At 40.9% G+C, this 18,063-nt stretch overlaps 1 protein-coding gene across 1 annotated transcript in view; it reads left to right on the top strand.

Annotated features, from left to right (window-relative positions):
* The window catches only part of LOC122793921 (latent-transforming growth factor beta-binding protein 4-like), a 2,484,519-nt gene that overhangs the window by 657,978 nt on the left and 1,808,478 nt on the right, over positions 1-18,063 (top strand). The window contains exon 7 of the mRNA XM_044062009.1: positions 17,278-17,306. Within this exon, the coding sequence (XP_043917944.1) occupies positions 17,278-17,306 (29 nt within the window). The remainder of the gene's footprint in view (positions 1-17,277; positions 17,307-18,063) is intronic.

Below are 18,063 nucleotides of genomic sequence, written 5' to 3'. Positions count from 1 at the left end.
AGTGGGTTTTGATTTTTCTAGTGTATGACATATCACAATGACAACTGTATGTGCATAACTCATGTAAGGTAGCTGTGGGGCAAAGCCATATACATACATGTGACCTTTTTCATAGGTAGGTACTATGCTTTCTCCATGAAAGCATCTGTTGGCCTTGCCAGAACATACTGGTGCTTTCCAGACCTTAGGTTACTTCTATATGCTTGTGACAAGCTTAGCCACTACAGTGATTCCTGGGCTACGTCTTCTGTTTCACATCCACTCATCATGGTTTCTATTGAAGAGTGAGGGTTTATGCTTGAGGTATATTTGAATCCTGTTCCAAAGCAAGCAAAGTCTGGCAAAGATGACTAATCATTATAAGTGTGCAACAACCTCTGTTGATCTGCATGCAAACCCTTTATTGCTTATGTGCTCCACAGAGGGATTTCCAAAACCTTTGGTAATGTGATTATCAAAGGAGAGATGACTAAACACATAGCTTTATGTATACATTAGTACCTGTTCCACATTTTGGGTGCTGCTACCTATGTGGTACTCTGGGGATACTTTGTTTTCTAAAAGTGGATAACTATGCTTTCTTTGGCTTATAGCTTTACAGCATGATTTTGACACCAGGTATTTCTCTCTATGATACCCTTTTGGAGAATGTGTGTGTCATCTGGAGAATAAAGTATAGCCCACAGTATGCATTTTCATCAAACATGGGCAGACATATCCCTACTGTGTTTGCCTGTACCTAAGAAAGCTATATGCCAAACAGGAGTGGTCCCAGGACTGAGTGCAGGTGAATACCACTTATTACTGGCATAGAATTGTACATGGAGGCTGCAGATGTTACTGTGTGCCCTACATCTATGCGTCAATTGTCAGTCCGTCATCTAACAGTTGTTTATGGTCAGTCTGGTGAGGTTATGTATAATACCAGAATGTGGGATGGGTATGAATTGCTGGGTGAGCTATAGCTTGGCTGGGTGGACCTCCCCTCCCTCACCTATAGCCTTGTTAACTGGCTTGAAGTCTACTAGGTGTAGGAGCCATGATCTTGCCTTTAGAGAACCTAAGTGGGTATGGTGCAGTGTTTGCAGGTTCATAATGTCTCTGTTAATGAGTTCCATAATGCTGCACTCCATAGCCTTCCAGATGACATTTGTCTGGCTTATAGGGTGAGAGTTTCCAGGATCTGTTGTAGCTCTACCCTTAATCAATTTATGTTAACATTCGCACTGGGTGTGACGAGGGTGAACAGGATTAGGAATAAGTATATTAGAAGGTCAGCCCAGGTTTGAAGGTTAGTAGACCAAGCCAGATAAGCAGGATTACATTGGTTTGTACATGTGCTGAGGAGGGATGCAGAGTATATTGTGAAATAGATGCTAAGGATGAAGCCGCCATGTAACAGGAAAAGAGGAATGCCTAAGATGAGGTTTATGGATGTGGTGAGAGAGGACATGCAGGTGGATGGTGTGACAGCACAAGATGCAGAGGGCAGGAAGAAATGGAAACAGATTATGTACTGTGGCAACCCCTAATGGGAGCATCCAAAAGGAGAAGAAGTTGTAGCTCAACCCTTGCGGACTGTGAACAACATTACCGTGTGTCATTTCACAAGTATGTAACCTGTATAGAGGCTGCATCTGAACAGAGTGTTTAGGTGAGTGGTTACTTCATACGTCAGCTTGTGTATGACACAGCCAGGGACACTTTCCAGTACCATTGCCACTGTGGTTTGGACTTTGTTAAAGAGATGTTTTAACTAGAGTGTCTGTGAATCATCAGGTTTTACATTCTTCAGGTCTGGAAATGTGGCCCTTGTGTAACGACAGGGTGGTGGAATCCGCATTCAAACTGTCTGACAAGATATTGGTAATGTCGTTCAGATAAGTGTACTTTGTGACCATTTAAATTAACTCTGACCCAATCTGAGATTTCCCCTCTAGATTATAAACAACATTAAAGAAAGCTTTAGTGTTATCTTTGGAATCCTTGCCAATTTGTATTTTTGAAGCTTGCCTTGTATGATTAATGAGGGCTTGCATTTTCCCAATGATACTGACCAGAGAGGTTATCCCTTCTTGGTATGTAACTCTTTTTTGGTACAACTTCACACCTTCTATTATATATTTAGTTTATGGCAAGGGTCCATGAGACTAATGCACTTTTACTGTATAAGTGAGTATTTCTTGTGTTTGTGATAGCATGGTCCATGCAACTCTGTAGGCGAACAGTCTGCATTACTAAAGGATTATGCAGCTGGGGCAGTGTTAACCTTAGTAATGCAAACCAATGACAGATAGCAACAACAGCATCACCCACAGCACAGTGTCAACCCGTGTCATACACACACATGCGTACTCAAGTTCCAAAAATGTGTGTAGTACAATGCATACTTGCCATCAATAGAAACTATGGAGTGTTAACACTGGCCAATGCAGGGCATGTCACTCTGCCCATGTGTCCATGTACATGCAGACAGTGCACCTCCACCATGTTCACAAATGGACACCTGCAAACCTGTGTTGCACACCCCACACTTACTGTCCACTGTATAATGCATGCTGACACAACTACACACATCAGCCAAGTGGCACATGGGCAAACAAAACACAATTGGAATAAACACTGGTGAAAACAATACAACATTGCTAATAACAGAATTAATGCATCATGCCTAATCAGCTACACCTTCAAGGATATCATTACACTTTACTGCTGACAACATGCTACACATCCAACCATTGCTATACTTTATTAAAGTCACCCTGTGCACCATGTTAGCCTGTTCCTGCATCAGTGTTACAGATGACAAGAGGTGGCACAGGTTTCATCATATGCACAGGGTGTGTTGTTGATTTGCCAGAGGCCTACACTGAGCCATACAATCGACGTGTGTGTGTGGGCCATGAGTACTGTTATGGGCCAATGTTGATGTCATGTGTGTGGATATGTGTTTGCCCTAGGTTTCTGGTTTATGTGTGTGTGTCTGCATGCACACAGTTCCACCATGTGGCTGCCATATACGGGGATTTGTAAGACAGCTACAAACTGTACCTGGCAGGCTTTACAGATCACTGTCTCTGGCCATGGATATGGAACCTGTGCCTGGCAGGGGTGCTACAGACAGTATCAGGTACTAATCCAAATTGGGTACTATCCTCAGAGGTTGACAAATGTTCACTGGATCCAGGTCCCTGCTGGGACTGGCCAGAGCCATGTGCACATGGTCTGCTAGGATGGTCTATGGACAGCCCCCCCAACATTGCTGGAGCTGGTACTGGCACTACGGGAGCAGCTGTGACTTGCTGCACATCCACGGCGACCTCCAGCTGGTGATGTTGCTGGCATACATCCACATCTCAACCATCCTTCACTGTCTTGACATATGGACATGACATTGTGGAGGACATCCAATGTCTCACCCCAATGTCTATCAATGACCTCAGTGTAGTTACGTATGGCACCTGCTAGGTCATGGATACTGTCATTTACAGAGGTGTAATGAGCCCTCTGTGCCCTTAGCACCTGTCTGGTGTACCGCTCTATTCATGTCTGTGCCTCCATGACAACCTGGAACATGCGTGTGGTAGAAAGAGATGTGGCACATCTGCCAGGGGCATGATGACCAACAGTGCTCTGACGAGAACCCCTGAGCATCTGACTATGTGGTACCGTTCCAGATATCTGGCTATGGCTGCTGTGTCCTGATACATGTGCCATAGATACCACACTGTCCTGGCCAATGCCAACCATACACTGTCCCTCAGCTAAGAGCAATGGTGATGATGGATGTACAGGCAGTATGACTGTGCACATGGATGGGGTGGAGACTTGTGTACTGACAATTGGTGGCCCAGCAACAGACCCTGACAAACCTGCCTGTGCCTCAACACACCTATTCTCATGATCACTGTCTGTGTCAGTGACATCAGGTTCCCTGCTGTACTGAACCAGCCTCACCTCGCCACCTGTGAGAGGAAAACAGGAAACACACTTTAAGACCTGAAGATGACTTCAGACCACATGCACACACACACACAACTACACTCCTCCCAAAAGCAGACACACACACAACACCAGCAATCACAGAACATACACAATAGCAGGTGATGGTGGAGTACAGTATCACAAGCAAAACAGTCATATCACACCTGTCAGCATGCAGCACATGTGTTGTTCAACAGCATGCAGTGCAAGTGTAGTCAGTCCTTGTCACTAACAATATAAATGGCTTTGATGCATGTGTTTTGTTATTCGGTGTTGGCCCTCCCCCCGGAACAAAATGCATACATGAACACAACATTGCTGTGCAGGTATTCATAACTCTATGATGTACTGTGCACCATAACTCACAGGTGTACATACCATTGCTGGATGTGTATCTGTGTGTCAGATAGGTATCCAATGCTGATTATAGCCTCTGTGTCTTTAGCATATAATTGTGGACATGTGTTAATTGTGGACACATTTTTAGCATATGCATGATGAGTATTCACACAGCATTATCAGTGGTGCATGGATAACTGATAGAATACCATTCAGCCACATACCCAATGTACGGTACTTATGGTGAGTGTAGATCATATTGTGGACATGCCAGTCTCATCCATGGCATGGCATGCTAAAACACAACTGCATATTTAAACACTAGACATACCCAATATGTGTCATATGACCTAGCCACTCAATATCATCCCAAGACATATGTGTCAGTTGTGCAAATGGTGATTGGTATGCATACTGCTTAGAGGTGCATATGTGTGCACACACATCATTATGGTGTGTAGCAATGACAGCTATGTGTAGTACTGTGGTTACAATAACTGGATGGGGTATAGTACCATAGGCCATCACCATGAAGCATCAGGTGGTCACTCAAGGCTACACGTTTCACAAACCAGCACAAATCATGCTGTGCTGGAACTGTACTACCTTGGCTAAAGTCACCATTTCACAACCAGCTGTTACATGATTTTGTAAGAAGGCCAATAAGGAGCATTCTCTGACATGAATGTGTAGTGTGTTGCAGAGTGTTTAAATGCCCCAGCATAGGCCTCTACCCCTCAGGTATATTATGTGTAATGTGTGGATGACATTTTGGATACTGGAATGTGTCTTTACAGAAGGTTTGGGAATCCTTTGTGTAGCATGTTAAAATGTTCTGTGTATGACATAGATGTGTATGTTATGTGCATGTTGAGTATCAACTGTGCCTATCCAGTAGTCACTACAGTCTAGCTACATTTGTTTGAGATGGTCTGGGTATTGCATGTGTTTGAGGCTGCTAATCACATTAGTGAGATGTGTGTGCTCTTACACAAAACATGCACATCATGCATTATGGGTAGGTGTGTTACATGTGTGCATGGCCTACACCTTAACTATGACATGCACTATTTATTTCCAATAATAAATGTAGAACACACTCACCAGCATCTGTCCACTGCCTTGATGTCACCCCAGAGGTACCTACATAGAGATGAGACAGTTTGTCAGTGGCCACAACTGTGGCATTGCTACTGTGTGTTTGCAATTTTGCAGTACAACATTTTACATCAATTTCCAAATGATCAGTATTGCACAACAACAGGTTCCACATCTTTGAATGACACACTCCACATCTCACATATGCATGATCTACCAATACAGATAACAGTAGTCTACAGATATGCCATGTTACCTGCATGCTCCATGTGTGCTTGCTGGGTGGCTCCAACCTCCATCATGGTGTATGTCTGCTGCTGCTGCTGTTGTTGTTGGGCAGGTGCTACCAGGCTCATGAGCAGTTCCTCCACTCTGGTAAGGGGGGACTGATGCTAACACCACCCCCTGTTGCAAACTGTTCTGTACGCACATCAGCGGCATGCTGACGGACATGTCGGAGAAGATCACTGCAGTGGTGGCGTACCTGCTCATATGTGCGGTTATGCAGGCATACCTCATTGACCCTGTGGACAAGATCTTGCCACATTGCAGTACGCTCCTGCTGGTCCTGGCTGGTTCATGAAAACAGTACATGTTAGTGCTGAATCATACTGCTAGTGATGATATCTTCAGCCCTACTGTAGCTTGGGTTCCTGTGGTGGGCCATGATTCCTGGAAGACATAAATACAAAAATATGTCTGAGCAAGTCCTATGGCACATTTAACATTATACAGTATAGATATCACTGAACTGCCATACATATATATATATATATATATATATATATATAGATATATATATATATATATATATATATATATATACACATACATAATGCAATATGTTGTACCTGAGCACAGATTACAATAATTACTCACACACATACATCTACATGGTGGAGTACATTTTCTGTAGTGTTGTATGATTGTACTGGATGTTATGTTTGTGAATACATAAATGATATGTTTATCTGAGATGGCTTTGTGGCAAATCACATATGCTGTGATGTAAATGGTTGTGTTTTTTTTCCTAGTAAATGCTTTTTATTTTGTTACTAGCTAAAACAAAGGTCAGGGGCTACAGATGGAATAAGGCACATTTCAGCATTTGCAAGTGGGTTTTCAGAAGGGTAAGCACAGCTTATGGATGTTTAGCAACCTATAAGCTAACCGAGAGTGAAACACTGTAACTGCCACTTATCACTGCTCACCCCACAACTGCTTGAAAGTGCCTTGCTCACTCTCTATCCAATGAACCATGTTCTGCGCAGAAACAAAATAAAATCACTATATAAGACTATACAAGAGTACCTGGCACACTGTATGCAACACAATGCACCACCTAGCCACAGCAGATGTACATCAAGCTGATGTGTAAAGAAATATATCATCCATCACAATCAGTGTAAGGTCCAGTAAATGTATTAATATTATACCACACAACTTGATAATGCCAAACCCATGGCTAACATATGTGCACAATTGGGAATATAGGTTACATACAGCTGTAGTACACTATGAATGTTGCTAGATACACAGTTATATGTATTACCACACATATGTCAAAGGACATGTTACAGACATACCCACACACACATCAGACATAATTACAGGACACAAAGGTATGACAACCCAGATAAGCTTTCAGTGTGTACTATACAGTACTGTGTGTCAGTACTTACACAACCTTAATCTTGAGAAATGTAATCTGTGATGAATACAGGGACCACACAAAACAGTGGATGCAAGCAATGTGGACATACATCATACTTTACTGTAAAGGCCCAGAGCTTCAGTTAGTACTACAGTACACACAAGATTTGCATTCAACATCGGTACCAATCAATAATCATAGATGCCTCCAATTTAGCCTTTAGCCTCCAATGACACGCCCTAGTTAAAACCAAGGGACTTAATCACACTGTATGCAATAGCACTTGTTCTGCCTAACAACAGAATACACAGCTTTGGCTAGGATCAAAGCAAGGACCCAGAATACCATAACATAAACAGCTTCCAAGTAAGCTATCCCACAGATACAAATCTTTGATGTATTCACAAACATATTGACCATCACAGTCAGTCAACAGTACAGAGAATCTATTGCAACAAGTAGATGTAGGTGTGTATGAGTATATATAAATATACATATATACATATGTATATATAGATATACACATCCATTTGTCTACATACATACATATATATATAGGCACATATACATTTCACCTTTCATAGTGAAAATATCAATTATACAAAGGATGTAAGGTGTACAGTAATGTAATAACATTGCACAGTCTTGGGATAAATGCATTGAAGGTGTTCACAGCCCAGGTAGCTTTAGCAGGCCTTACTGGCTTCAACATTGCAAACTGAATGAACCACCCACAGTGTTTAACCACCACATGTCCTATACCAGCACTGTATGCTGCCTTGTTTGTCACACACTAAAACCTACATACAAATATGCGCATACTAACCTTCAACAACATATATATCCCCCCACTTCGCAAACAGTTGCAATATGTCCCCTGCTCTATGCACATATACAGATGTGAATATATATGACAAATATATATTTCTCTATGTGTATGGCATACACACACATGGTCCACACTGTTGTAAGTCCTTGGAATCACAGCTGAACTGTTGGGCCTTGCTGCAACACAAACAGGTGTCACATATGAACACAGACTAACATTAGTGGGGGGGAGTATATATGGCAACAGATGGTAGATAAGCATACAAGACTGCTACAACACTTGCCAATGCTAAGCTACACTTTAATATGACTATCATGCATGTGTTGTTCTGTCACACCCATGTTTATATAATGTCAGTGCCAATCCCCCAACAGCCATTGGCCACACTACTGTACAGAACACATGAGCTACACATTTCACAGGTATGTCTCACTGCCCACACGTACACACAGTATTGTCCATAGCAGTAGTTAAGCAGAACATCTGTGCAAAAAGATGTACTGCTGCCATATATGAATGTTTCACATTATGTAGACTAATTCAATAACATCTAATACATGCCAGTAAATACATATGTGTCACATACCTTTCCTTTGTATAATTTGGTAATATTTCTTTTTCCTTTTTTTTTCTCTCTCTCTCTCTCCCCCCTCCCTCCCTGTTGTGTAGTAATTGAAGTAATCACTGTCATAGCAACCCAATACTATAAATTGCTGACTCATGTAGGTGTGGCCCTTTCAGCTTTCCAAGATGGAGATCATCCTTGTTTGGTGTGGACATCATTGTTTAAGACAGAAGGTTGGTATAGTTCTTATATCAGAAGCCAGGGGTGTAGCCAGAGATTTACATTTTGTACTCAGACCTAATGTTGCTGCTTCCAGTACCCACTTGTCAGTGTAAAAATGTACTCACCCCTCAAAATGCTATCCCAAGATACATGGAAAGATGTACTTTCTTTTCAACTGTTACAATTAACTGCCATACAAAGCTAGTTATTGAGATGTATTCCTTTGGCACAAGAATTGTTTGTGAACTGCTACACTGTGAATATTCATTTACTCAGTTCTAAACAGTTTGTGCTTTTTTAGTGCTGACATTAGCACAAGCTGCTCAGAAAAACTGGACACATTTCAGTACTGTGAGTATGCTTACCTACATCCTCGGTAGACCCTGCACACACAGGTATATTCTACATTTGGGTAGGGGTGCAGAAGTACAGAGAGCGTAAGTAGTATTGTGTGCATTTTATCTTGCTGGACTTATAGGGTTGCTGTGTACATGTTAGTTTATCAAGGCATGTAGTCTGTCTGCGTAACTCCCAACTGTGGACCTATCCACATGATAGCCAGAGAACAGCCTGTTATTTTCTGTCTGTGCACCACACAGGTCTTTTCAGCAATAGAGCAATGGCATTCTTACAGTTGATTGCTACCAGTACATAGCTACATCCATTTGTATTTCAATGCTTTATTCCTACATCAGGATATGTTTCCAAAACTCCTTCCAAAGCTATTTGCATAGTGTGTAACAGCAGAAAGGCTAATATGCCTCTGTGTTTCTCCCTCTGCCAGACCTCTCAACCAATCAGGTACAAATTTGAACAGAATTGGGGAGAAGTCAAGAAAAACTCAGGGAAAATCAGGGACTATTTTAAAATATTAGTGCCATTAAGTTGAAATATTGAGAGAATCAGAGCTTATGAATTAATATACCTTTTCTGAAGTAAAAGAAGTGTATAACTCTTAATTATTGTCATTATTCATTAAGTGTAATTCACCACCTTTCTGCCCAAAGTCAGTAGTTTTAGGAGGGGTTCAGATGGACAGAGCTAAAATTTGGGTCAAAATCAGGGACATCCCTGAAAATTAGGGACAGTTGAGAGGTATGGCCTCTGCCCTAAACATATATGCCAGTGTTTGTCCTGCTGTGCAGGGCCGGCCTTAGCCGAAATGGCGTCCTAGGTGAAGTAGTGCTCCGGCGCCCCTTAAGCCCCACCCACACCACAGTCATGAAACACCCCTATTTGAGCCACACCCACAGGGTCACTCCCCAAGAAAGCTACTCCAGCCATTGCCTTAAATTATTTAAATGCATAGGAAGAATAACTACATTGCAAGGCATCTTTTAACTACAACAAGGTTGGGAGAATGGCCTAATGGTTAAGGTGTTTGCCTTGCAAGCACAAGCTGCAGGGTTTGAGTCTCACAAGGGATAATTGGCTAGGCTTAAAATTGCTCGTAAGGGCAGTTAGCTTAGTACTAACCTATAAACTACTTCTGCATAGTATTTTCTACTTTAAATACCAGAGCCAGGTCATGGTGAAATAGGGGCCCCAGGCAGGGTAATAGACTGACCCCCAGTGCAGCCGCTCCTGCAACAACCCCATCACCCCAGCAGCAACCCCCTCCTCAGCTATTCCAGTGTTCCATTATTTGGTTATTTTTCACCAGTTACCATGCATACTATTCTCGCTTCTACAGTCAGTACAGATATTGAAATAAAATAGCACAAACACAGGTAGCCATTTGCTAAACAATACAGTCTCGTAATGAAAACAGACTTAGCATAAGCAATAAACTTCTCTGCCCTTGAAACTCACATTCATTGAAATGTGAAAAATTCATATTCATTGAAACGGCATGAAATCCCACATTCATAGAAAATGCATCTGGCCAGTGAAGAATTAAGTTTACCTTTGGGCTGTTTTCAAAACAGACTCCTTGCCCACATTTTTTAGGGTCATGCATATGTGTATTTGTTCTTTGATTCACCTTTCTGATTGTATTGAATTATATTCCTTGTATAATACAGCACCACTTGTTAGAAAGTGTTTTAAATTTGTAGATTTAAACATTCTTTTAATAAGCAATGAAACAAAATGTATGAACCAATAACTACCCATTTCAGAAAATTTCAACCATAAAAGGCCACTCAAGACTTCTGTCATTATAATCCACCAATATTACTCCATAATCACAATCTCTGCAGATATAAATTCATCTGAATTCCACATTAAAGAAATCCGTACCTAATGAAGAGGTTTCTACTGGCAAAACAACTTCACACATCAATGTTTTATCTACAAATTCAGTGCCTGCTTTCCTTGAATAATTAATTGCCTATATTGCATTAAAAAATTGGTAAGTTGGTAATATTGCAATAGGAAATGACCAACAACTAATGTCTTGCAAAGGACATACTCAGGAGTGTAGAACCCCTATCCCCCTTATAATGCACCAAATAATCAGCAATCATATGGGCAATGCAATATCAGCACTCCATCTACATGGTGTGGGAGTAGAATCCACAGCCTTCTGCACCAAAGGCAATTATGCTACTAACACTGCTTTCAGATTTTATAATGCAGTATGCCATTTGATAAACAAAAAAACAGCTAGATGCACATAGAAACATTTACACTTGTTAGAGTATGCTTTAAACATTTTTTCCAGTAAGCAATGAAACAAAATGTATGAACCAATAATGACAAAACTACCCATTTCAGAATATTTTAACCATAAAAGACCCCTCAAACATTTGTTATTGCAACCCACCATGCATTATCTGAAGGAAATGAAGGCTGAAACTCAAATGTATGACATTTAGTTATTTAAATCTTCAGTTATTTGCCAGAAAAACACAAATTTTATGAGGAATAGGCCAAAAATATGAGGGAAAAATCTGGATAGTTGAGGTATATGCATCTCTCAACCTTACTGCAAAAGAAATGACTGATCATCATCAGAAGCAAATCATCCAACTTTTAACACAGGAACAACAGATCACCAGTGTTATCAGCTGTTTTAAATAAATATGCATAGCATTTTACTGCACAATATATTTGTACATTAGCAATATCATTAATTGTTTTGCATTTAAGGAATCCTACATTCAGCTTCAAAAACAAATATACAGTATTTTAAAAAAGACCAATCAAAAGTCTGTGTAACCAGAGAATTCAAAGAGAACTTAAATCAACTTACCACACAAAAAAAAAAAATCTCAGCAAATAATAACATAAATATAATAAAAGCACAGTAAAGTTATTAAGTTATCCAAGTGTGCAAGCTGACCAAAGTTGTATTTCCTTTTCCAAAATGTTCCATTTCATTTCTTCATTGTTTTGTTTTTTATGTTTTGTTTACACAGCCAGCTTCCATGCATAGCATCATCCAACCTGAAAGGCTGCAGAACTATTATGGCAAAAAATATAAAAATAAAAACAAAAGGGTGTCCAGGTACATTGCAGGAGATGTGACCCAAATAAGCAACAAACATTGTCCGTGAGTATTGCAGTATCACACGGGTCTTTTTAAATGACACGAGACATGCAGCAGTGTGCATTAGTCATTTCTTTACAGATATTTTATTTATTTATTTAATTGACATTTGTTTACCAGAGTGGTCTGACTGGGTCTACAAAACCTGTTTTCAGCAGAGGTCGTATCAGATTTGTTTCATTAAAAGGGGGGGGGGTGCTGATTTATAACTACATGGTAATTTGTGAAGTGAATAAAAATGCACACAGGTCTTTTTTTCAGAGAACCTGCCCTCTACTTTGCCAGGTTTCCAGAGAAGGTGTAGTAGTATTGTTGCTGTTCTACCTAGCAAATATAATAAAACGCGACAGTATATTTCTATCTCTAAAAGTGGTGCAAATAAAATAAAAATGGCATTAGCTGCAGACATTATAGAATTCAGGCAGCTGTTACTAAACAAGAGTGCTACTCACAGACAACGTACCTTGTACACAGAGTCACTGTTGATTTTTCAGTAAAGCAGTCTTTATATTTCCTTTACAGTTCTAGCATGTTCCTGACCAAATGTCGCAGAGGGTTTCCACTTCACTCAATAATGTTTCCTGAAGGTCCTGCAGAAGGATGTGGCAGTGGCTAGTATCTGTAGTCTGTCTTACCTCACAACTGTTCATCCCAAACTGTAAGCCTCTTGTAATAAGGTACAGAAACCTTACATTACCAGGGGAGCTTTCTTCTGCCTTATACAATACACCATTATGCACTTTTCTGAGAAAACAATATCAAAGGTGATGCATACTGTGCAGACAATGAGATGATTATGAGGGACTGCTGTATACCAATCTCTCTTGTTCTGAAATGATATTAACACCAAACAGATACCTATCAACACAATGAGCTAATTCACAAAGTTCTGTGGCTGCTGAGGGCATTCATAGTTTACTGTGGGGTAGACTGATGTGAACTTTTCTTATTAAAGCATGTACAGCTTCTGTTTACATTAGACATATTATTTTTAATTAAACATAATGTTCCCACATGTTAACCAGATGGTACACTTGATTCTAGGATGCTTAAGGAAGCACTTGTTCAGATGCATCTTACACAAGAAACATCTAATTTAATACGATAAATTATATGGCATGAAAGGAAGATGCACATAAATTTCCCAAAACAAAAAAGACGTACAACAAATGAATAAAATCATGAAACTAGTATATTACCATAAAATAAACCATAAAGTAGCCATCAACATACCATAAAATAACAAAAAACATAACATACCCATTAAAATGAACACAACGTTGTGTGTGTTTCACGTGCACGTCGCTTGAACTGCAGAATGCAGTTGACATTGGCGTCATGATGCACACAAGTTTCTCCTTAAAGGAGAAGGCTCTCGCACCGCCAACTAAAGTTTTTTTTTTAGCCTCCTAGCCAACCCTCAGTTGTAAGTGGGAGGGTGCTCGCGTCCCCTCCCCCACCCTCCGCCCTCTGGTTCCAGCGCCAAGAAGAGCACAAACTTTATATTAATTAAAATAAATAAATAAGTACATAAGGTGCCATTTACAAGGCCAGCCTAGTTCACCTATGCCTAAGGCCGGCCATGCTGCTGTGATACTGTGTGAGGTTGTAAGGTGATGGTGTGACATTATTTCCTGCTAGAATGGCTGCTTCTCTTATCACAGTCATGTAATGTAATCCCACAACAACTGTTGATCAACATCCACAGAACAAGTTGTGTGGTATGGTATTACGAATTTTCCTTTACATTCACTCATTGTGATGCATGATATAATTATTTAAGCACCAACTTGATGTATATCTACCGTGGCTTAGTGGTACTTCATGTTGTGTAGAGTGTGCAAGGTCCGGGGTTTGAGACTTACAGAGGTGCTTCATTTTGTTCATGAGCAGAACAAGGGCCCTCACATACAGAGTGACTAAGGCACTTTTAAGAAGTTGTAAGTGGGTTTGCACAATGCTCTGCATTGCTTAGCCAAGCACAAACATGCGCAAACCTGCTTACTACTGCTTAATAGTGCTTTCTCCCGCTCACCCCATGCTAATTTCTTTGAAAGAAAAGAAAAATGGGGAGATAGGAAAGTGGTGAAAAAGGGGCACAAAGAGGGAAAGACAGTATGGAAAATAGCTCTGGATGTGCAGGACGGGTGTAGGGAAGGTCTATAGCTGCCCATTTCTTCAACAGCAACAGCTGTGCATATGCAATAAATTTGGAGGTAGATATATGAACCCTTCAACCCCTGGGAGAGGGGTGAGGACAACAAAGTATGTTGTAATGCCAATTAAATAACATTTCATGTGTCCAGTGGACATGTGTGCAAAATGGCAGCTATTTATGGGGCATCATTTTTTTTTTTTTTTGGGAGCAGATTGCCCTTTTTTTTTTTCAGGTGAGAGTGGAATGTGAGGTAGGGGAAGTAGGTATATTTGGGGAGGTAGGTTGGGGTGGTAAACAGACAAGACAAACAAGACACATACAGGGGTGGTATATGACACGTGATGAGTGAACACCTTTGACAGGGAGGGATGTTTGGAAATCACAAGCCCATGAACCCCCAGATGGAAACAGTGGGACTGAGGTCCCCACCCATGGGCAGTCACCACTGCACCTTCACGGCCCAGAAGGTGGCTGTGCTGGGGGCTATGTAGGAGGGGCAGGCTGACCCGGGAGTTGTGCCACTCCGGCCTCAAGCTGGCATAGAGGTTCTGCAACAGAATGTTCAATCTCTCTATGTACCACAGCCCAGACTGTACGAAGGGTGATAGGTGCCTCTCCACCCATGCTTGCACAGGGGGGCTGAGCACCATCCCCTGCAGCTCTTCCACCCAAAGTTGGCACAGGGCCAATGTAGGAGGAGGTCCCAGGCTGGGCACTGGATCTGCTGGTTCCAAGTGCCATGGCCAGCTGAGGTGGGACAGGTGGGTCCGCTTGGACCGGCCTTCCTATACGAACTATGTTTTGGAGAGTTTAATAAAGATATGGGTTAGTAGCAGTCAACAGCATTCCCAATTAGTTATAACAGCATGCAGAAGTATTCCCATTAAACCAACACACCAGATTTTCAACAGTTGAAAAGCAAGCATAACACATGCATATATAGAACAATAGTGGACATTACAACAGCATGCAGGTTTAATTGATGGTAACAGGCCACCAATATTGTGGTATTTTAACAGGGCACATGCATAGAAATAAATGCAAATCTTTATAAACCGATAGGACATATGGCCCAACAAATGTTTTGAGATTAGACATACCGATTAAGGTGTGGAATTGCATTTTTTATGCACATACAGTAGGGTGGAAAAAGATAGCTCAATTAACAACTTATATATCCTTCTAGTTTTCGCTACATTCCTATTAACTGCAATTATATGTCCCTTACATGTATTACACTACCCACTGTCCTTATATTGTGCAATTGGATTTTGCTAGATCATTATATACATGAGCTGTATCTTACATACAAACTGTTTGAGATGCAGATGTTACTGCAACATATTTTGAGAGTTGCTCACACACACTACTGCTAAGATGGTACACTGACAGATCTACTTTCATATAATTATCTACATATGTTCAGGTGAAAGTATCAGTTATATGTTGACAGCTCCCTACATTTCTGGCAGCACACTGACATTTCTGGGGAACACAATACCAAGCTACTCATGTGCCAGATTAACCTGTACATGCTGGCCATGAACCAACAGTTGAGGGCTGTAAATATGCATACAAGCTACTGGCACTCCCTTCATCCACATTATATGGGCCTACCTAAGTGTGGGTTGACACTGCTTAATACAACACTACTATTTGTAGAATGCAACAGTACAAGAACATATCAAAGAAAATGACAGACACACTCCATGAATCATACATTTATTAAAGGATTATTACACCTTTATTTATTGGGTTAAAATACTTTTTGAAGGCTCTCTCATTTATTTTATATAACAGTACATGCAGAATAATTACTAACCTGCCTCATGACACAGCCTTTGCAGCCTATCTTCATGGGCTTGCAGGTTCATAGCCTAGTCACCTGCAGCTGTGAAGTAAATGCAGTGATATTGAGACATACCTATCCATAGTATAGACAAGCATGGCAATTCTTAACTACTTAATACAATGGCTACTTACTCAGTACTGGGGCATTAGGCATCATACGGGATTCCTGAATCCACCGGTCCAGTTCATCACCCCTATGCCGCTTCAGGTCTGAATAATATTGCCTGACCTGCTCACCAGTCTGAGGAACACCAGTGGCATTGGTGAGATCATGAGCAAGACTGTCCCAGGCCTCTGTTTTATATTGGGTACCATGGTACTGGCCCTGCAGGAGTCTTTCCTCATGTTTGTGGAAGAGGAGCCAAACCATAATTTTGGACTCCTGGATGCCCCAGCGTTGCACTCTAAATCAAGTGCCTTCACCTACACCAGCCATGCTGACTGCAGAAGGAAGCTACAACCAGTTATAGCAAGTATTCCCACCTGTAGAGCTTAAATATGCCTCATTTCCTGCACTTATTTGTGATTGGGCTGTTTTGGAAAAGCTCAGCTGTGGGCACGCCTGCTTAGCTAATATTAACAATGTCTAAAATCCCTGTGATAGATATGTGTCTGTTGAAAGTGCATGTTTGTGAAATGCTATCATGGCTTAGTGGTTCAGTACTGTGACTATAGTGCACAGTATCCTGAGTTCGAGCCCTGTCACTGCTTTTTATTTTCCTGCTGGGCAGACCTGACTGGTTAAGGAACAGTAAAGCAGGTGTGAGCATGTTTAACTGACTTTGCTCAACTTTGCTCTACGTTGCCCAACATTGCGCTTGTTAGCATGGTGCGCAGCTATGCACAAAGACATTGCGCTGGTTAGCGCGGTGTGCAGCTAAGCGCAAATGTATTTAAATATGCTCAGTACTGGTAAAATGTGCTTAGCAGTGCTTTATATTGCTTAAAATAGGGTACTCATGCCTCAGAATGTATAAACATTTCACTTTCATATATATAATTCATGCACTGCTATAGTTAACATTTCAATGCTTTTTACAAAACTTATACATAAAAAAAAGTCAGGAAAAGTTTTTGTATACAGATTTTCCACAGAAAATGGAACGTGCAGTAGTGGAACTCAAACCGGGAATGCCTCCTCTTTGTGCGAAGACTCTAACCACAACGCCATCGCTATGTTGCTTAATTTGCATATATTTTTCTTATTATCCTCTTCTGGTGTCTCAGCTGCTGTAACTGTAGCTAAGCAATGGGCAAACCCAAGCAAATCCACACAACTACGGGCAGCTGTATTGGAAGAAAAAAAAATATTTTTATTTTTTATTCTGTAAGTTTGACATATGAGGGAGTGTAGTGTTACATTGTACACATGTGAGCGGACTCGCTCATTTAAATGGAAGTTGCGGCATTTCTTCATTGCAGGGGCGTGGATATTTGGACTGCTTGGCTGTCTGACACGCCCCCTAAACTCATCCACGATCCGTGTAACCTTTAGAGTTGAGGCAGCATGCCCTCATTAATATGCATGGTGCACTGCCATCATACTCTTACACTGGTGCTTCCGTGCAAGACTAATCTAGTCCTACATGGAAGATTAGTAAATCCAGGGGACTGCGGAACTCTGAAAAGCTAAAGTGCCAAGAATTATACTTATCACTGATTATATTTCCATATTGTTTGAGAGCACTCTTCAGTCAGAACACAAGGAGTTTCTAAAAGTGTATGCAGGAATTTACAAACAGAGGCTATTATAAATCAGCAAGCCTAGAAGCATCCAGATAAAAAAGCTGTTAGACCAATTTTATGAACATTAACATCAATACAGAAATTGGGGGGACCAGTTTCAGAAAAGATCAGGAAAAAAAAAACA

Source organism: Protopterus annectens, chromosome 1.part0 (genome assembly GCF_019279795.1).
Source record: "Protopterus annectens isolate FY-2018-M chromosome 1.part0, PAN1.0, whole genome shotgun sequence".
Taxonomy (NCBI): domain Eukaryota; kingdom Metazoa; phylum Chordata; order Ceratodontiformes; family Protopteridae; genus Protopterus; species Protopterus annectens.
The sequence above is the reverse complement of the archived record's forward strand: the minus strand, read 5'-3'. Positions and strand labels throughout refer to the sequence as shown.